This window comes from Solanum stenotomum, chromosome 10, assembly GCF_019186545.1.
Source record: "Solanum stenotomum isolate F172 chromosome 10, ASM1918654v1, whole genome shotgun sequence".
Lineage (NCBI taxonomy): Eukaryota > Viridiplantae > Streptophyta > Magnoliopsida > Solanales > Solanaceae > Solanum > Solanum stenotomum.
The window spans coordinates 56,281,119-56,302,237 of NC_064291.1; the positions used below are offsets into that span (position 1 = coordinate 56,281,119).

Genomic DNA, 21,119 nt, shown 5'->3' on the forward strand with positions numbered 1-21,119 from the left:
TCTAAAACGTGTTAGCTAAGTTTTTATTTAAAAAAAAATAGGGAATAAAACCAATCAAATAGATATGTTTAAAAATGAGTGTAGCGATAAAAACACATTTAAAGTATTTCGGTTTTTTTTTTAGTTTCATACCTAATATATCAGGCGTGTGATTTTCCCATCGAAACTATCATTAAATGTCTATCAAATCACATCTCAACTATTAATTATTCAATTTCCGTATGTCTTATTGAGCCACCCCTGATTTAAGAAAGAAAAACAATGAAAATAGAATCATGAAAATGGTATTTTGAAACTAAAGTTATGTACATGTCTTTGTTGCTTTTCTCTTTTTTTCAATGGTGTTGATAATTAGTTGGACCGCTTATATGCCTGATAAATCAAGGATTAAAATAAGTGATGAAGGATTAATTAATCATTAATCAATCACATAACATAAACGATTAAATATTAATCAAAATTCGATAGTTAATCACATAATAACATGTTTTTGAGATCAAACATAACTTTTTATATTTGAAAATCAAGTCTAGACAAAGCTAAAATAAAACAACCTATATATAGTTTTGCTTGATCTTAAAAAAGGAAGTTAAAATGCAATATATATTTCCTTATCAGTAACTTAATTAGTACAACATGTTATAAGAAAGTCATTGATTAGATGATATTTTAGTTACACACTATTAACTTATGATCACAACTCCTCCACATAGTCTTGACATTTATGGCTTGTTTGGTAAGATGTATAATTAGTAAGTGAAATTATTGTGTTATTTTTATTCCATATTAAAAATAATATAATAATTCTAAGATAATGAACTCCAAAATAACAATTATGAAATAATTTATTTCCCAACTAAACGAACCCTTATGTGGTGTGATTTTTTTAAAATTATTACGTTACTCATATTGAGTTCTCAAAATAAAATAAAATTACCTTCTTCATTTTTATTTTATTTTAATAATTTTCATTTTTCACGTGACATATATAAAAGTACCTATCTAAATGATGTATGTTTACCTCCTTTTGAAATTTTACCACCAAATAAAAATCACACAAAAAAAGTAAAACAGAATTATTGTTTTTCATAGATTCCATACACATCCTTGAAAGATATTTACTGAGTTCATCAACATACCTACTCCAAAGAACACAAATTGGAAGTACAGATTTTGAGTTTTGAGTTTTGAGTTTTGATTTTTGATTTTTCCAACTACTTTGTAGTAACTGATTTGAACATAAAAAACAAAAATCAGCAAAACAAACCAATTTAAAAAGTATTCTTTGAAGAAATCCACACAGTAATCTCTCAATTTTCGATTTGGGTTTCAGAAATGTTTGTTCGTTTTCCATTTGGGTTTGTGTTAATTTCTCTTACTTGATTCAATTCTGGGTGAAAAAACTGTATCGTTTGATATCCGGGGAGATAATGGATACCCATATCTGTTCCGGGCGTGGGTCTAATGGGTTGGGTACACAATCGGACTATGGGTTTGCTTTCGACGATAGTAACTTTTCTGATCGGGTATTGATGATTGAGGTCGTACCGGACTTGCCGGAACTGAAAACTGAGGAGGAAGGTTTGAGTTTAGTTGTTGATTGGGCTCGGAAACGGAAGCGTAGGAGAGAAGAAATCAACAGAAGAGGAAATGGTTTGCTATTCTCAATTTTAATTTAGGGTTTGTTTTTATCTTTTTTTGAATGCTTGATTTGTGGTTTTGATATTTTAAAATCTTTAGAGTTTTGGTTTTCTGTTATTATTCATTACAAAAAATATCATCTTTTTTCCCCTTATTGTTTTCATGAATGATATAGAATTACTGTTATAAGAGAGAACAACAACATACTCAATGTAATGTGTATTCCTATAGAGTGAGGTCTGAGGTGGGTAGAGTGTACGTGAGGTCTAAGGTGGGTAGAGTGTAAGTAGACCTTACTTCTACCTTAGAGAGGTGAGGTAGAGAGGTTGTTTCCAGTAGACCTCGGCTCAAGACAAAAACAGACTAGAAAAAGATGTAATGGAAGTACAAGAGACAATAGATAGTAACAGTTGCAGAACAATACTACAACAAAATAATACTACAATCGAACTATACGAAACAATGGATATCAATAAAATCAAAGAACAAGAAACTACAAGCATAGCACTAAGACTACTAGTAAGAGCACCAAGACAATACTCTTCTACCTACTAGCATGAATGCACTCCTACCTTCTAGCCTTTTAAAATGATTCATGCCCTTTATACCTTCCTATCTAAGGTCATGTCTTCGGTAAGCCACAATTGCACCATGTCCTGTCTAAGCACCTCTCCCCAATACTTCTTCGGTCTATCTCTACCTCTCCTAAATCCATTTCTAGCTAATCTCTCACACTTCTCCTCATCACATTGCCGAACTATTAAATGAAATAAAATGGATTATTTTTCACTTCTTCGTTAGGGTTTAACACCTATTTCACTAATAGATAGGGTTAACTTCTTTTTTTCCATTTGGTTTCTGGTTATACATATAAAGTCGGTTTTTTCATGTGGGAATTCCTTTTTGGTTAGTGTATGGAAAAGATAGTTTATGAATCCAAATAGAGTGGAAGTGATGTAGATAATTCATATAGCTAGACTCGACTAGTTTAGAGTTGAATTATAATAGTAATTGTTATGCGAAAGATAGAGTCGAATCTAGGATTTGTAGAACATGAGTGCACTACCAAGTAAAGAAGGAAAGATGTTTTAAAGGAAGAATTGATCCCTAGTCCTCTAGGTAAATAACTCAACATTCAACCAAGTGCATCATTTAACCTTCTTGTAGGATGGGTGCCACGTGCCCACATATAATATTATACCAATTTTTGAAAATATAGAGACATAATACCTAATTTTATGGAGAGACCACGAGTTCATGTGCCCCAATTTTAGTGCATAAATTTGTCCCTGGCGAAAGACATTTTATGGATTTAGGGCTCTTTTTCCCTTGTGTGGGATGTGGTTGCATTTTCTTTACAGATATAACTACTGCAATTTTCTTCTTCAATTTAGAATTCTCTTTTTTGTTAAAACAAAGGTTAGAATGGATGAGCATTGATTTTGTTGTTGTTAATTTACTATGATCTTGCAGTCCCTTTTCCAGTACAAGTGTGTCTGTCAGTTAAGTTTTGTCGCAGATGCTATCGTTTCTGGATGCTGCTATTGTTTGTTGGCTGTTTGAAATCACAGTGGACTTAATTTTGTGGCTGATGGAAAAATTCATTCTCAAAAGTTTGTGGCCTATTGAAAACAAAATATGCTTCGTCTTGTAAACTTTCTCTGTTAGTTGTATATTTGGGAGTTTTGCAAATTACTTGACATTTCCTATTTATTTTCTTCCGTATGCTTATCTCTTTCACTTGTAAGATGCGGATGTGGTCGTGCAACGTGATGAGCAGGTAGTAAATTGTACTGCTCTAGAAATGGAAGATGGTCTTGCTGATGACGAACGGGAAGAAGAAGCTGTAGTAATGCTTGAAGAATCGCCTTCTGGCATAGTGATGACTACAAATCTCTTTGGTACCTATTCACTTCCCTATAATGGACTGTTTTTTCCTGCTATTTCAAGGATATCAGTCATTAGTGATTTTTGCTCTATCCATAAAATCCTGATTATCAGAGTATCTGAGGTTAGATTCTGATATTGCGCAATCTTCTACGTTTATTCTCTGCATGCATAATTGGAAAGACAAAATGTTCGTTGATGATAATTGCATTCTTAATTTTTATTCTATGTGGTCATTGGTTATTTTTCTAGGTTTTTTTAGACAAGTTTGATGCATTTTATAGGCGATGATGAAGAGTCTGAAAATGACGATTCATCTACGGACATGGACTCCTCAAACCCCCTTCGTGTGAGAACTTTACATATCAGTTCTCCCATTTTGGCGGCTAAGAGTCGATTCTTTTACAAGGTGAGAAGTCCTTAATGTAATACTTTTTGCCTTAATTAATCATTCCATGTTTTTTTTACAACTATTTGTTTTCTTCGTAGTTGTTCTCAAATGGTATGAAAGAGTCAGAGCAACGGAACATAACTATACAAATCCATGCGTCGGGTAAGTACTTTATTTCAACTACATTTCCTTCTCAAGGCAGGGTTTAAAAGAATGCAATGTTTGTCAATAGATGAACCATCTGCTTCTGCTCTCAGTGGCTATTGTTAGGGTTAAAAGCTTAGAATAACTAGATTTTCTCTAATAGGAAATTTGAATTTTGAACGAACCAGATACATTTTCTGTTTATGTTCTTCAACTATCAATAGAAATCATACTACCTACTACTAATGAATGAAGATTGAGATCTTCCTAGGTTTGCCAAAGTCCAAACAACTAGATAAGTAAACACCACACTAGGGTCTAGGAATTTCTGTATTTAATAGCCTTAGCGCGGCACATGTATCCAATATTTTTTAAATTTTTTATTATGGGATCCTTGACATGAATTTTATATGAGATACTCCTGAAGAGTCAATTTGACAAGGATTATCACGTATAATGTTTGCAAGTTTAGTAATATTCTCTTTACACTTGATGGTTTTAATTATGTGCAAAATATCCTGCCCACCTCTTTATTTGTCTCCCCTTTGTTTTAAGAAAAAATTATCTGCATATATTTTCTTCTGTTGTTAGTTGACAAGAGAACTAACTTTTTCCTTTCTCAACTTTTTGAGCAGAAGAAGCTGCGCTCATGGATCTCTTGAATTTTATGTATAGTAATACTTTTTCAGCTACAACACCTACTGCTGTGCTTGATGTGATGATGGTTGCTGACAAATTTGAGGTTGCGTCATGCATGAAATACTGCAGCCACTTACTGCGGAAACTACGCATGACGACTGAATCAGCATTGCTCTATTTGGATCTTCCTTTCAATATATTAGTGGCTGATGAAGTTCAGCCATTAACAGATGCTGCAAAACAGTTTCTTGCTCAACGTTTCAAGGACATAACCAAGTGAGTAGCTCTATGTAGACATTGTTCTCTATGGTTTGGTTGAATTTGAGAAAAAAAGTATCTTCATTTGCATTCTTTTTCCTTAAATCCTTCAGGTTCCAAGAAGATGTATTGAGTCTTCCTCTTTCGGGAATTGAGGCTGTTTTGTCCAGTGATAATCTTCAAATTGCTTCAGAGGATGCTGTCTTTGACTTTGTGTTGAAGTGGGCTCGTATGCATTACCCAAAACTTGAGGAACGACGGGAAGTATGGAGCTCACATCTTCTTCACCTCATTCGATTTCCATGCATGACATGCAGGAAGCTGAAGAAAGTCATGATGTGCAATGACTTTGATCCCAAGCTTGCTTCAAAGCTTGTTTTCGAGGCTCTTTTTTATAAGGCCGAAGCACCGTATCGGCAGCGCTCAATTGCTGCCGAGGCGGGGAATGCGTTGTACCATGGTTATGTGGAGCGGGCATACAAGTACAGACCTGTTAAAGCTCTTGAGTTTGAAACGCCTCGTCAGCAGTGTGTTATATACCTAGATTTGAAAAGAGACGAGTGTGCTAGCCTCTTTCCAGCTGGTAGAGTTTATTCACAGGCTTTCCATTTGGGTGGACAGGGGTTTTTCCTGTCAGCTCATTGCAACATGGATCATCAAAGTGCATTCCATTGCTTCGGGTTGTTTCTGGGCATGCAAGAGAAGGGGTCAGTGTCATTTGCAGTTGATTATGAGTTTGCAGCTCGTATCAGTCCAGGTGAGGAATATGTGAGCAAGTACAAGGGAGACTACACCTTTACCAGTGGCAAGGCTGTTGGCTACAGGAACCTGTTTGGTGTAGCTTGGACCCCGTTTCTGTCTGAAGATAGTTTATTCTTCATCAATGGAATTCTCCATCTTCGCGCAGAGCTTAGAGTCAGGGTATAGAATGCCGTAGTCCTGGGAATTTTTTACCTTGTAATGGTATCTTACTTTCTTACTTAAAGTGCTCCACATATGAGCTAGAGTTTTGTGGGCTATAATGTTGTTTGCCTGTTGCCATAGTTGCACTGTTGTAAATTAGTAAAATCAAACTTGTTGAGTAGTTTCATATTTTGATCTTTTAGTGACTTTGATCATGCTGATTCCAGTGGCTTTGGGATGTGTATTTAAGTACTTTCCTTCAAAGCTTCAAATTCTATTTTGGCTTGTGGATACCAATTCTGCTAGATTTTCAATGCATTACAAACTTTAACTGTCTGCTGTGTTTGAACTTCCAGCATACACAGTAAATGTTGGTTTTCAGATTGACCTAATGCAGGTACTCTTTGCACCTTGGGGTGGCAGAAGAGAGCAATGCCACCCTTTCCATTAAGCTGTTGGGCACTACATTCTATAATGAGAATCATAAGGCTGGTTAACGAGGAAAAGCTGGGCAGAGCGTCCTGAGATAACAAGACATCAGTGACAATGTCCAGTCATGAGAATGGTGACATACTCGTGTAGCTGCTCGAGATGGTAATGTTTTTTAACTGACTGTTATGTTTGTTGTATCATGTCTTCTTCTTTGACTCTTTTGACATTGAAGAATAAAATGCTCCTAGGGAGTTCAAGAGACTATTTGGTTCAGCTGAAACACTTTTTAAATAGGCAGTTACGTGTTTGACAGGTTTCCACATCACAGGTTGTGCAATGGAAGTTACAGCCTAGATCATGGCTTTCTTGACTACTCATCAAACTGTCCATATAAATCCTAGTTGTTCCAGCTTCTTATAAAGATTTGTCTGCAAAAATACAAAAGAACATGCACTAAAGTCCATGTGATAAATGATAATTTCCGCATTCTATGGAATATCTATGGTCTCTTTTATCAACAGACAACGTCATCATTACTTCACCCTAAAGGTGGAATTCCTATTATTATGCTAATGGGACCAACTTAAGCATGAGTTTGAGCATATAACCCTACTCCTTTTTTTCTTTTTATTGATAATGATGAAGTCTGTGTATATTCTATCCTCCTCAGACCCCACTTTTGTTTATATTGGAATTCGGATTTTCCACGATTTTCACCCACTTCATTATCACACCTTTGGTTATAGTCCTACTTTTAGTCCAAAAGAGAAAAAGACTTTCCACCTCCAACCCTTCTTTCTTCCTCAATTTCAGCCATTTTCCAAGCTCAAAGTCCTTCATACCGTTGAAAAGTAAAGCAAACCAAATAGTTGCCCAAATCCAATGAAACCAAAGAATGGATCACAATGGCCAAGGAGATCAAATTTTGTGCAGAACTTGTACATATTTCTGTTATTCCTCTTCTTGAAACTCTTTGTTCTTGTTCAATGTTCTAATAATAACAGCCTTACAAAATCATTAGATGTTATTCTTCATGAACATGCTTTCAATACTTTGATTCATCAACATACTGGATCTTTATATAATGCTACTGTTCCTTCAAGTTTAGCAGGAATGAAACTCACATTAGTGAGGTTAAGAAGCAGGACATTGTGGGAAAAAGGTGCAAACTTTAGTGGATTTTCAATTCCTCCAAGAACAATTCCAGTGCCTTATGTTAAAAGAATCCATATTGTGTACAATGATATGGGAAACTTGTCTACTCATTACTTCAACATATCAGGTTACAATCTCTTGACTTCTGTTATTGGTTTCATTGTTTATGATGCACCATCACATATTAGCACCATCACAAGTCTTAGAAAGCTTGATCTTAGACCAATGGGACAACCTATATCGATCGAGTTCAAGAATTTAACAGAGATGATCAAGGGAAGAACAACAAAGTACTGTGCAATGTTTGATGAAAATGGAAAAGTTTCACTTAGTGTAATGAGGTTTCCCAACTTATGTTACACAAGAAATCATGGTCATTTCACTATAGTGTTACCTTCAGAGACAAGGAAGAAGAAGAGAATATGGGGTTTTTTGGTTATCGGTTTCGTTATCGGGCTATTAGGTGTGGGATTGGTGGCTCTTGTAGGAAGGATGGTGTTGGGAATTTATAAGTCCAAGAAAACATGTGAAATGGAAAGAGAAGCAGAAGAAGGTGAGATTTTGGAAAGTGTTATTGTTGGTAGAAGCAAAATGCCTGTTGCTATGGTTACAAGAACTCATCCAATACTCGAAGGACCAAGTTTTCCATAGTTTGACGTTAATTTGTTTGGGACTGAGGCGTAGTTATAATTACATCGTTTTGTGGTTTTTAAAGGTAATCTCTTTTACTTTGTAAGAACCCATTTTGATGAGTTTTCATTTGTTTCTTTTTACTCTTGTACATACAAAAAAAAATAAAATATGAATTCATTTTTTCTCTTGAAAATTATTGCAGAAAGGAAAAAATAAAATAAAGTAATGAAATTATTGATTTTGTAAATTTCTATAATAATTAGAGAATACAGAGCAATGCTCTCCAATAACACAAAAAAGAAGAAAATAATAAAAATGGTATCAATTGAAAGATGTAATTTTGAATTTTGATTTTTTTTTTGTTTTGTTTTTCTTTCTTACCTCATTAAAAGACAATTAATTCTCACGAAATCTGCACTACTCTGTAACTAATTTACTTAAATACAAAAAAAAAAAGTAAAACAAATTTAAATATGATTTTTTTCAAATTAGTTGTGTATAAATTACACAATATTTTTCATTTACCATGTGAGTCTATTTCTCTTACTTGATTCAACTCTGTGTGAAAAAATCTATTGTTTGACCTTTATAAATTTCTAATAATAATTAGAGAGTTTGATCAATAGGGAGCCTTTAATTTGCACGAAGAAAAAAACAAAATTAAATTTAACTGTATGAATTTATTTTGATGAGTGCACAATCGTTTTTTTCTCTTATATATAGAAGACAAACAATTGTGACGAAAAATGCACAAGCAATCAACATCACAAGATAAACGTAAGTAACTTTATAATTGATTTAACATTAATACAAAACAATCTTGTAACTGTAAACGCACATTTTTTTTCTCTTAAAAATTATTGCATGAAGCAAAAATAAAATAAAATAAAGTCATGAAATTATTGCTTTTGAAAATATAGATAACAATTAGAGGATATAAACACAGAGAAGAAGAAAACAAGAAAAATGGTATCAATTAGAAGAATTAATTTTGAATTTTGCTTTCTTTTACGTTTTATTTGTGTTACAAAACAAACAACCATGAAAATCAGTAAAATTTGTAATTGATTAAGTATAAAAAAGAAGAAAATCAATTATTTAAAGTGCTTCAATCTATGGTTTTCTTCAGTTCCTACCTACATTTCTCCTGAATTTCTCGAAAAAATTTTGTGCTTTGATTCAATTGTGAAAATAAATTTTTTACTTACCTCAAATGTATTGAAATCCCAACTAGACTATGAATTTACGTTTAATGACATGAATTATTCAGATCGAGTGCTAATGATAGAGATCATACCCAAATACATGTGCAAAATACGTGCCCAAATTTGCACATGTGTCCTAAAACCTAATATATAAAAATATTAAAAAGAAAGTACAAGCATACCACCTTCGTTAATCAGTTACACACATAAAAAAATAATTTAATCAAGATAGGATAGTCAAAATTTTAACCAACACAATTAATTTCGTATTAATAATATTTTATATATTTGCACGTATATAACAGTAATAATATATTTTATATTATATATTTACGGTTATGTATTTTTTCGACCCGACCCGGCCTGGCCAGTCACTTGCCACTACCACTAAGCTGCAATGAGCTCCGAAGAAATTCCATGGCGAAAAGCATAAAACAAGTCATGAATTTAATGCTTTTGAAAATTTCGATACAAATTTGAGATTTGGAGCAATTCATAGCGATATCATAAGCTACACAAAGAGGAAGAAAACAAGAAAAATGGTACTCCCTCTGTCCCAATTTATGTGACTTACTTTTCTTTTTAGTCAGTTCCAAAAAGAATTACACATTTTTATATTAAGTAACAATTTAACTATAAAATATCTATTTTACCCTTAAGAAATGATTTACAGTCATACAAATTTCTATCATTCATTTTTTATCACAAGTTTTAAAAGTCTTCCTTTCTTTTTTAAACACCGTGCCGAGTCAAACTATCTCACATAAAATGGGATGGAGGGAGTATCAATTAGAAGAACTAATTTTGAATTTCGCTTTCATATTTTATTTTATTTGCATTACAGGACAAACAACCATGGAAATTAGTAAACTTTATAACTGATCAAGTATAAAAAAAAGAAGAAAACCAATTATTTAAAGTGCTTCAATCAGTGGTTTTCTTCGATTCCCACCTGCATTTCTCTTAATTTTCTCTCTGAAAAAAAAACTTTGTGCTTCGATTCAATTGTGAAAATAAATTTTCTACTTACTTCCAATATATCGGAATCTCAACCAGACTATGGATTTGCGTTTAATGACAAGAATTATTCAGATCAAGTGTTGATGATAAAGATCGTACCCAAATACATGTGCAAAATACGTGCCCAAATTCGCACATGTATCCTAAAAACTAATATATAAAACTATTAAAAAGAAAGTATAAACATTCAACTTTCGTTAATCAATTACACACATAAAAAAAAATTCAATCAAGATAAGATAGTCAAAATTTTAACCAACATAATTAATTTCGTATTAATAATATTTTATATATTTGCACGTATATAACAGTAATAATATATTTTATATTATATATTTAGTAGACCAAATTTTGAGTTGTCATGTGTAAAAGACAAAGAATCATTGAAGTTCATTTTGTAACTGATTTTATGATTTGGCATAAATACAAAAAAAAAACAGATTTGAAATACATAGTGTTATCTCAATCTGATCTTCCTTTTACATTTGGGATTTTTCTTAAATTTCTCTGCATTGATTCAATTTGTGAAAAAACTCTAATGGCTNCTATTTTACCCTTAAGAAATGATTTACAGTCATACAAATTTCTATCATTCATTTTGGACCATAAGTTTTAAAAGTTTTCCTTTCTTTTTTAAATTCCGTGCCGAGTCAAACTACCTCACATAAAATGGGATGGAGGGAGTATCAATTAGAAGAACTAATTTTGAAATTTTGCTTTCATATTTTATTTTATTTGCCTTACAGGACAAACAACCATGAAAATTAGTAAACTTTATAACTGATTAAGTATAAAAACAAAGAAGAAAACCAATTATTTAAAGTGCTTCAATCAGTGGTTTTCTTCGGTTCCCACCTGCATTTCTCTTAATTTTCTCTCTGAAAAAAAAAACTTTGTGCTTCAATTCAATTGTGAAAATGAATTTTCTACTTACTTCCAATATATCGGAATCTCAACCAGATTATGAATTTGCGATTAATGACAAGAATTATTCATATCAAGTGTTGATGATAAAGATCGTACCCAAATACGTGTGCAAAATACGTGCCCAAATTTGCACATGTATCGTAAAAACTAATATATAAAAATATTAAAAAGAAAGTACAAACATTCAACCTTCGTTAATCAATTACACACATAAAAAAAAATTCAATCAAGATAAGATAGTCAAAATTTTAACCAACATAATTAATTTCGTATTAATAATATTTTATATATTTGCACGTATATAACAGTAATAATATATTTTATATTATATATTTAGTAGACCAAATTTTGAGTTGTCATGTGTAAAAGACAAAGAATCATTGAAGTTCATTTTGTAACTGATTTTATGATTTGGCATAAATACAAAAAAAAAACAGATTTGAAATACATAGTGTTATCTCAATCTGATCTTCCTTTTACATTTGGGATTTTTCTTAAATTTCTCTGCATTGATTCAATTTGTGAAAAAACTCTAATGGCTTTGGGTACACAACTGGACTATTCATTTGCTTTTAATGATAGAAATTAATGTGAAATAATGATATGCAATGGAGCTATGAAAAAATTCTTCAATGGCAGAAAGCAAAAAATCAAAAAACTGAGTCACGAATTTAATGCTTTTGAAAGTTTCGATACAAATTAGAGATGTGGAGTAATTCAGAGCGATGTCATCCAACTATTAGAAGAAGAAAACATGAAAAAATGTATCAATTAGAAGAATTAATTTTGAATTTGGCTTTCATATTTTGTTTTATTTGCGTTACAGGACAAACAATCATGAAAATCAGTAAACTCTGTAACTGATTAAGATAGTTACAAAAACAAAGAAGCAAAACACTTATTTAAAGTGCTTCAATCATTGGGTTTCTTCAGATCCCACCTGCATTTCTCCTAATTTTCTCTCTGAAAAAAACTTTGTACTTCGATTCAATTGTGAAAATGAATTTTCTACTTACTTCGAATGTATCAGAATCTCAATCAGACTATGGATTTACGTTTAATGACAGAAATTATTCAGATCAAGTGTTGATGATAGAGATCGTACCCAAATATGTGTGCAAAATACGTGCCCAAATTTGCACATGTATCCTAAAAACTAATATATAAAAACATTAAAAAGAAAGTACAAACATTCAACCTTCGTTAATCAGTTACACACATAAAAAAAAAATTCAATCAAGATAGGATAGACAAAATTTTAGCCAACACAATTGATTTCGTATTAATAATATTTTATATATTTGCACATATATAACAGTAATAATATATTTCATATTATATATTTATGGGTTCTGTAATGAGCTCTAGCAGCTTGTCATGAAATTAATGTTCTAGCAAATTTTGATAGAAATTGGACAGTTGGAGCAATAGAGAAAACAAGACAAAGAAGAAAACAAGAAAATCAATTAGTAGACAAAATTTTGAGTTCATATTAATAAATATAGGATACACGTGTGCAATATACGTGCCCAAATTTGCAATTGTATCCTAAAAACTAATATATAAAAATATTAAAAAGAAAGTACAAACATACAACCTCTGCTAATCAGTTACACACATCAATTTTCTTTTTAATCAAGATAGGATAGTCAAAATTTTGAACAACACAATTGATTTCGTATTAATAATATTTTATATAATTGCACGTATATAACAGTAATAATATACTTTATATTATATATTTACGGATTTTATATTTGAGTTGTTATGTGTAAAAGACAAAGAATCACTGAAGTTCATTTTGTAACTGATTTTGTGATTTGGCATAAATACAAAAAAAATAAATAAAATTTGAAATTCATAGTGTTATCTCAATCTGGTAAACATTTGAGGTTTTTCTTAAATTTCTCTGCATTGATTTAATTTGTGAAAAAACTCTAATGGCTTTGGGTACACACTACTGGACTATTCATTTGCTTTTAATGAGAGAAATTATTGTAAAATAATGATATGCAATGGAGCTATGGAGAAATTCTCCAATGGCAGAAAGCAAAAAACAAAAAATAGAGTCACGAATTTAATGCTTTTGAAAGTTTCGATACAAATTAGTGATTTGGAGAAATTTAGAGCGATGTCATTCAACTACTCAAAGAAGAAGAAAACAAGAAAAAAGGTATAAATTAAAAGAACTAATTTTGAATTTGGCTTTTATATTTTGTTTTATTTGCATTACTAGACAAACAACCATGGAAATCAGTAAATTTTGTAACTGATTAAGATAATTACAAAAACAAAGAAGTAAAACACTTATTTAAAGTTCTTCAATCATTGATTTTATTCAATTCCCACCTACATTTCTCCCAATTTTCTCTGTGAAAAAAACTTTGTGCTTCAATTCAATTTTGAAAATGAATTTTCTACTTACTTCGAATATATCAGAATCTCAACCGGACTATGGATTTGCGTTTAATGACAGGAATTACTCAGATCGGGTGTTGATAATAGAGATCGTACCGAATTCAATGGAGCTCAAACCAGAAGGTTGCTGCTGCACTGTTGATGATTCAGCCCGGAAAGGCAAGCAAAAGAGAGAAGAAATCAAAACAAGAAGACATGGTTTGCTTTTCTCAATTTTAAATCAAGGTTTAGTTACATTTTTTGGTGTGAGAAAAGAAAAAAAATCATGAAATGTTTACTTTTTTGAATGCTTGATGATTTGATTTTCTATTTTCATTTCATTTCATTACAGATAAAAAATTTAAATTAGGTTTTAGTTGCATTTTTCATTTCATTTTTGGGTGCATTTTTGGTGTGAGAAAAGAAAAAAAAAATCATGAAATGTTTGTTTTTTGGAATGCTTGATGATCTGATTTTTTATTTCATTTTTGGGTGCATTTTTGGTGTGAGAACAGAAAAAAAATCATGAAATGTTTGTTTTTTTTGAATTCTTGATGATTTAATTTTCTCTTTTCAATTCATTAATACAAATAAAAAATCTAAATAAGTTTTTAGTTGCATGTTTCATTTCATTTTTGAGTGCATTTTTTGTGTGAGAAAAGGAAAAAAAATCATGAAATGTTTGTTTTTTGGAATGCTTGATGATTTGATTTTTTATTTAATTTTTGGGTGCTAAAAAAAATCATGAAATGTTTTTTTTAATTCTTGATGATTTGATTTTCTGTTTTCATTTCATTATAGATAAAAAAATCTAAATTAGGTTTTAGTTGCATTTTTTATTTCATTTTTGGGTGCATTTTTTGTGTGAGAAAAGAAAAAAAATCATGAAATGTTTGTTTTTTTGCATGCTTGAGGATTTGATTTTTTATTTCGTATTTGGGTGCATTTTTGGTGTGAGAAAAGAAAAAAAAATCATGAAATGTTTGTTTTTTTGAATGCTTGATGATTTGATTTTTTATTTCATTTTTTGGTGCATTTTTTGTGTGAGAAAAGAAAAAAAATCATGAAATGTTTGTTTTTTTGGATTCCTTGATGATTTGATTTTCTATTCTCATTTCATTACAGATAAAAAATCTAAATTAGATTTTAGTTGCATTTTTTATTTCATTTTTTGGTGCTTTTTATGTGTGAGAAAAGAAAAAATATCATGAAATGTTTGTTTTTTGGAATGCTTGATGATTTGATTTTCTATTTCATTTTTGGGTGCATTTTTTGTGTGAGAAAAAAACATCATGAAATGTTTGTTTTTTTGAATGCTTGACGATTTGATTTTCTGTTTTCATTTCATTACAGATAAAAAATCCAGATTTTGCTTTTAAACGGAAGAAACCGATTAGATTTTCGATTCTGCATAAGAGTTTAACATCTTTCCATGGATTATTTTGGTGAATTAAAAAAAACCCTAATTTTACCATAGATTTTTTGTTATAGGAGAAGAATAAATCAAGAAATAAAATGGACTGTTTTTCAACTTCTATATTAGAGTTAAACACCTACATTTTTAATAAATTGGGATTAACATCTTTTAGTCCATAGATTTTTGCTTTTAAACAGAAGAAAACGATTAGATCTTTGATTCTGCACAAGAGTTTAACATCTTTTTGCCTTGGATTGTTTTCATGAATGAAAAAAAAACACTAATTTTACTGTAGAATTTTTGTTAAGGGAGGAGAAGAAATCAAGAAATAAAATGGACTGTTTTTACTTTTGTGCTAGAGTTAAACAACTACATTTTTAATAGATCGGGTTTAATATCTTTTTGTCCACAGATTTTTGCTTTTAAACAGAAGAAAACGATTAGATCTTTGATTCTGCATAAAAGTTTAACATCTTTTTGCCTTGGATTGTTTTCATAAATGAAAAAACACACACTAATTTTACCATAGAATTTTTGTTATAGGAGGAGAAGAAACAAGAAATAAAATGGACTGTTTTCAACTTCTGTATTAGGGTTAAATACCTACAATTTTAAATAAATAGAGTTTATAACATCTTTTAGTCCATAGATTTTTGGTTTCTAATCATAGATCTAAAATCGGGGTTTTTCACTTGAAAATTCCATTTTGATTAATGGATGAAAAAGGTAAGTTTACCACTCCAAATGAAGTCGAAGCAATGTAGATGATTCATATAGCTAAATTCAACTAGCTTAGACTTGAATTATAGAAGTAGTTGTTATGCGAAAGACAATTTATGGATTTACAGTTTTTTTCGCTTGTATGGGATGTGGTTGCATTTTCTTTACAAATACAATTGCTGCAATTTTTATCTTCAGTTTAGAATTCTCTTTTTTGTTTAAGAAAATGTAAGAATGAATGAGCATTTGAATTCGTTTTTATATGGTCATGTTCGATGCTGAAACTTAGATATAACTTGAAATGGTTATTTGGGAGTTCTGCACTGTTACTTACTTGCCTTTTCGTAATTATTTTATTTTGTATGATTATTATCTCTTTCACTTGTCTAATGTTGATGACAAACGAGAAGAAGCAGCTATATGAAGGTTTGAGGAATTGCCTCCTAACATTGTGATGACTAAAAGTCATCCTCTTAATGTGAGAACGGTAAATATCAGTTCTCCTATTCTTGCTGCCAAAAGTGGTTTCTTTCTTAAGGTGAGTACTCCTTAATACAATACATTTTCCCTTCAATTGACATTCCTTGTTTTATTTTTTAATTTCAACTATTTGTTTTCTTATTAGTTGCTCTCGAATGGCACAGAAGAGCAACAGTATGTAATTGTACAAATTCATGAGTCGGGTAAGTATTAATTTTTACTTTCTTGTGAGAAAGTTCATTCCACTACATTTCTTTCTTTGATTGAATCAAGTAATAAAACCAAATCTTAATGTGTGTTTGCCTTTGTCGATTTTATTGAGCAGAAAAAGCCGCTCTGATGGACCTGTTGAAGTTTATATATTGCAATAGTTTATCAAGTAAAACACCAAGTGGTCTTGTTGATGTGCTGATGGCGGCTGATAAGTTTGAGGTGTCGTCTTGCATGAGATACTGCAGCAATGAACTGCAGAATCAACACATGACAATTGAAAGAGCATTGCGCTATTTGGATCTTCCTTCCAAAGTATTAAATGTTGATGCAGTTCAGCCATTAGCAGATGCGGCCAATCTGTTTATTATCCTCCGTTTCAGGGACATAAACAAGTGCGTAGACTTAAACTCTCCACACTTTTACATTAACCATCTATACTGCTTATAGAGTATGAATGATTTGCATTTCCGTATCAGTCTTCATTTCATTCTTTTTTGTTGCATCCTTCAGGTTCGAAAAAGAAGCATTGAGTTTGCCTCTTTCGGGAATTAAGGTTGTTCTGTCCAGTGATCTTCTTCGGATTGCATCAGAGGATGCTGTCTATGACTTTGCGTTGAAGTGGGCTCGTATGTATTGTGTGTCGTGATTTTTCTAACCTTTAGAAAAATCACTTTTTGAAATGTTCTAAATATAAAACAATTTGAGAAAAATACTTAGAAAAGAGTCGCCACTTAATTTTTTAAAGAAATTAAGAAAACTTATAATTTCAAAGATTTAAACAGAAAAAATCATTTGAAAATACCAAAGAGGGTTCGGGGTTCAATTTACACTTCGAGAAGGATTTAAGCATTCGAAGTGTCCGCTAACATGCGGTTGACCTGCGACTTGACTAATATATATTTTTTTGACTATTTTTAAGAAAATGGTTTAACATAAAAGATAACATGATAATTTACAATATTTAGTTAACTTTGAGAAAATAATTAAATAAGTGACATATTTTATTTTGATTTTTTAGAGAAAAGGATTCAAAATGGAACAATTGACTCGAAATACAAGTGATTAGAATATTAATAAAACAAGATTAATTAGAATTTATTTTATTCATTCTTGAAATAATAATTTAAACCAATTTAATAAATTAAGGCATGAAAATCATTTTTTTAATTGATTGACTAACCCTTTTTGAGAAAATGACTAAATAAGTAGTTATAATAATAATTTATACTATTAGATTAATTTTGAGAAAATAGTTAAACAAATAGCAATTTTTATTTTTTTAAGAAAATGGGATCTTAATTGAAACAATTGAATTAGAGACAAGTATTTAGGATGTTAACGAGACTAAATGAGTTGGTTTTTATTTGAGTCATTTTTTGGTTTATAAAAAAAAAACTATTTTAAACTAAATAAATAAAATAAAATAAAAAAAGACTGAAGATTTTAAATGAAAAAACAAAAAAAGTTGATAAAAATAAAATTTTTGTTAGAAACAAAACAACACAGAGGGATAGTTCGTCTTTTTGGGGAATTCGACTAAGTTGATTAGCGATTATAAAGTTAGAGTTAAACAATAAACAATAAATAATCACAATTACATAATTAAAGAGTAAGGGAGAAAAATGAATTTGGGCCTCCTTTGGGCCAAATTCGTTGGCATTTTTTGGGTTTTAACCCAATCCCGTTTTTGGTATACGGTGGATGTATATCAGTGTATATGAGCGCATATACTAGCTCTTTTCAGGTATTTCTTGCTTCCAAACATATATATTCCGCCTCAGCCCTGTGTTNTTGATTCTTTTAACATACAAGTTTGTTTCAGTCTCTTGCCTTAATTATGTACAGTACAGATGTTCAAAAGACACTTAATTAAGGGACTATTTAGTAGGGCTGCTTTATCGAGCGGATAATTATTAGACTTAAAAGATTTGACTTATCAGTTATCGACTTTTAAATATACTAATTTCCAGGCCAACTGATAAGATATCAATTGATTCGGTATCAAGTTAACAATTATCGAACGATGTATTGACTAAAAAAATAGGGAAAATGCACAAGTACCCCCAACCTATGCCCGAAATCTCAGAGACACACTTATACTATACTAAGGTTCTATTACCCTTGAACTTATTTTATAAATAATTTTCTACCCCTTTTTGGCCTACATGGCACTATCAACCAGATAGTTTGAAAAAATTGTCAACACGCGCTGGGCCCAAAAAATAGTGTCACGTAGAAAAGGGATAGAAAATTATTTATAAAATAAGTTCAGGGAGTAATAGAACTTTAGTATAGTATAAGTGTGTCTCTGAAATTTCGAACATAGATTGGGGGTATTTATGCATTTTCTGAGATTAGTGTGATCACGGAATGAATTATTTGCAGTGTTGTAAATTAGTAAAATCAGACTTGTTTGAGTAGTTTTAGTAACTTTGAGATGATGTTGATTCCAGTGACTTTGGGATGTGTGTATTTAAGTAGTTTCTATAAAGTTCCATCTATATATGCTTCAAATTCTATATTTGCTTGTGGATACCATTTCTGCTAGATTGTGTACAATGATTATTTGTGAAACTTGTCTTGTCATTACTTCAACCTATCAATGTTACATTCTCTTAACTTGAGTTTATGGTTTATGATGCACCATTTTATTAAGCAGAGGAATGTGAGTTTTTGGGAAACATTATGGTTTCCATAGTTTGTCATTTTATTGAGATTAGCTACTTCTCTCTTGAGTCTCCACCTATAGAAGCATCGGTCGATATGTGTAAAGTTAAGGTAAGTGAAAGTTAACAAAAGTGGACATGCAACCTTAGACATAAAATTACATGCAAGGAAGTTATTTTGAAAGACCTAGAAATTCTTTGTATTAATGTCGAGTACATATTTTAGCTTATTTTTTATTTTATTTTATGTAGTATGATGGTTATATAACGTGAACTTAAATGAAGAACTGGAGATCGTATAGCCAACTTCAACTCATTTGAGACTGAAGCGTCATTATTCTTGTTATAGCTGAGTTTGTGTTTTTAAAGTTTACTTGTATAGTTGCATTTCCACAGGTGTTAGTACATAATATTCATGGCCATCTTTTTCCTTCTATTAGTTGTACTTGTGTTTAGGATATTTTATAAAATCTTAGAAATTATGTAATACCAGTACATATTTTTGTTAAAAAGACAATGTTGATGCTTCTAATCCTATAACCTGTTATGTCACGATTTTAGTTCATAACACGTATTATCTGCTTTAGGGACACAAATTTTTCTTCGGAGCTATGCAACATTGAGCTCGAAAAGTGACATATGATCCACCTTGCACCTCATATTTTAGTTTTTTGGTTGTTATAATTTTGTGTTTAGTAGATTCTTGAGTTTAATTTTTAGGTGATTGAGAGTATAGAGTAATATTAATTTGGAATATGTATTGCTCACAAGGCTGTAACATTTTTCAAAAACATAGATGATTTAATTTGATATGATTTGATATTTTAAAGTTCAAACTTTGAGTATGGTTAAGATGTTATTTGATTTATTTACCTTATTTTCTTCTTTTAAAATATTTCAAAAGGATTTTTTAAAATTCTTTAACAATTTTTTTATTTAATGGAGCTATGAAGAGCTTTGAAGAACTTCAATGGCAGAAAGCAAAAAAATCAGAGTCATGAATTTAATGCTTTTGAAAATTTCGATACATATCAAAGATTTGGAGCAATTTAGAACGATGTCATCCAACTAATCAAAGAAGAAGAAAACAAGAAAAATGGTATCAATTAGAAGAACTAATTTTGAATTTGGCTTTCATATTTTGTTTTATTTGCATTACAGGACAAATAACCATTAAAATCAGTAAACTTTGTAATTAATTAAGATAAGTACAAATTAAACAATGAAGCAAAATAATTATTTAAAGTGCTTCAATCTATGGTTTTATTTGCATTTCTCCTAATTTTCTCTGTGAAATTTTTTTTGTGCTTTGATTCAATTGTGAAAATGAATTTTCTACATTCCTCGAATGCATTGGAATCACAATCGGACTATGGATTTGCGTTTAATGACAGGAATTACTCTGATCGAGTGTTGATGATAGAGATTGTACCAGATTCAATGGAGCTCAGACCAGAAGGTTGCAGTGCTGATGATTCAGCCCGGAAAGGCAAGCATAAGAGAGAAGAAATCATAACAAGAAGAAATGGTTTGCTTTTTTTAATTTTAAATTAGGGTTTACTTACATTTTTTTTTTCATTTTTGGGTACATTTTTGGTGTGAGAAAAGAAAAAAAATCATGAAATGTTTGTTTTTTTTGAATGCTTGATGATTTGATTTTCTGTTTTCATTTCATTACAGATGAAAGATCTATCTTTTTTCCCCATAGATTTTTGCTTTTAAACAGAAGAAATCGATTAGATTTTTGATTCTGCATAAGAGTTTAACATCTTTCCTTGGATTGTTTTCATGGTTGAAAAAAAAACACCAATTTTACCATAGATTTTTTGTATAGGGGGAGAAGAAATCAAAAAATAAAATGGACCGTCTTTCAACTTTAAACACCAATTTTACCATAAATTTTTAAAAGATAGGGTTTAACATCTTGTTGTCCATTGATTTTTTGCTTTTAAACAAAAGAAATCGATTAAATCTTTGATTCTGCATAAAAG

General features: G+C 30.8%; 4 protein-coding genes across 6 annotated transcripts in view; 3 read left to right on the plus strand and 1 right to left on the minus strand.

The window, feature by feature from the left end:
* The window catches only part of LOC125841284 (ABC transporter C family member 10-like), a 170,641-nt gene that overhangs the window by 139,471 nt on the left and 10,051 nt on the right, over nucleotides 1-21,119 (minus strand). The gene's annotated exons all lie outside the window — the stretch shown is intronic.
* LOC125841293 (BTB/POZ domain-containing protein POB1-like) lies at nucleotides 1,131-6,089 on the plus strand. The gene is made up of 6 exons (XM_049520396.1): nucleotides 1,131-1,653; nucleotides 3,390-3,542; nucleotides 3,813-3,937; nucleotides 4,018-4,081; nucleotides 4,699-4,978; nucleotides 5,074-6,089. The coding sequence occupies exons 1-6, from the start codon at nucleotides 1,431-1,433 to the stop codon at nucleotides 5,885-5,887; spliced, it is 1,659 nt and encodes a 552-aa protein (XP_049376353.1). The 5' UTR covers nucleotides 1,131-1,430; the 3' UTR covers nucleotides 5,888-6,089.
* Nucleotides 6,191-8,270, plus strand: LOC125841299 (uncharacterized). Of its 3 annotated transcripts, none has more exons than XM_049520402.1 (2): nucleotides 6,191-6,457; nucleotides 7,399-8,270. In XM_049520402.1, the coding sequence occupies exons 1-2, from the start codon at nucleotides 6,420-6,422 to the stop codon at nucleotides 8,099-8,101; spliced, it is 741 nt and encodes a 246-aa protein (XP_049376359.1). In that variant the 5' UTR covers nucleotides 6,191-6,419; the 3' UTR covers nucleotides 8,102-8,270. The 3 variants fall into 3 exon arrangements, with proteins under 3 accessions (XP_049376359.1, XP_049376360.1, XP_049376361.1); XM_049520403.1 differs by having other exon boundaries at nucleotides 7,404-8,270; XM_049520404.1 differs by having other exon boundaries at nucleotides 7,407-8,270.
* LOC125843221 (BTB/POZ domain-containing protein POB1-like) lies at nucleotides 16,224-17,108 on the plus strand. The gene is made up of 4 exons (XM_049522431.1): nucleotides 16,224-16,307; nucleotides 16,395-16,452; nucleotides 16,575-16,854; nucleotides 16,973-17,108. Exons 1-4 carry the CDS (start codon nucleotides 16,224-16,226, stop codon nucleotides 17,106-17,108), a joined length of 558 nt encoding a protein of 185 aa, XP_049378388.1.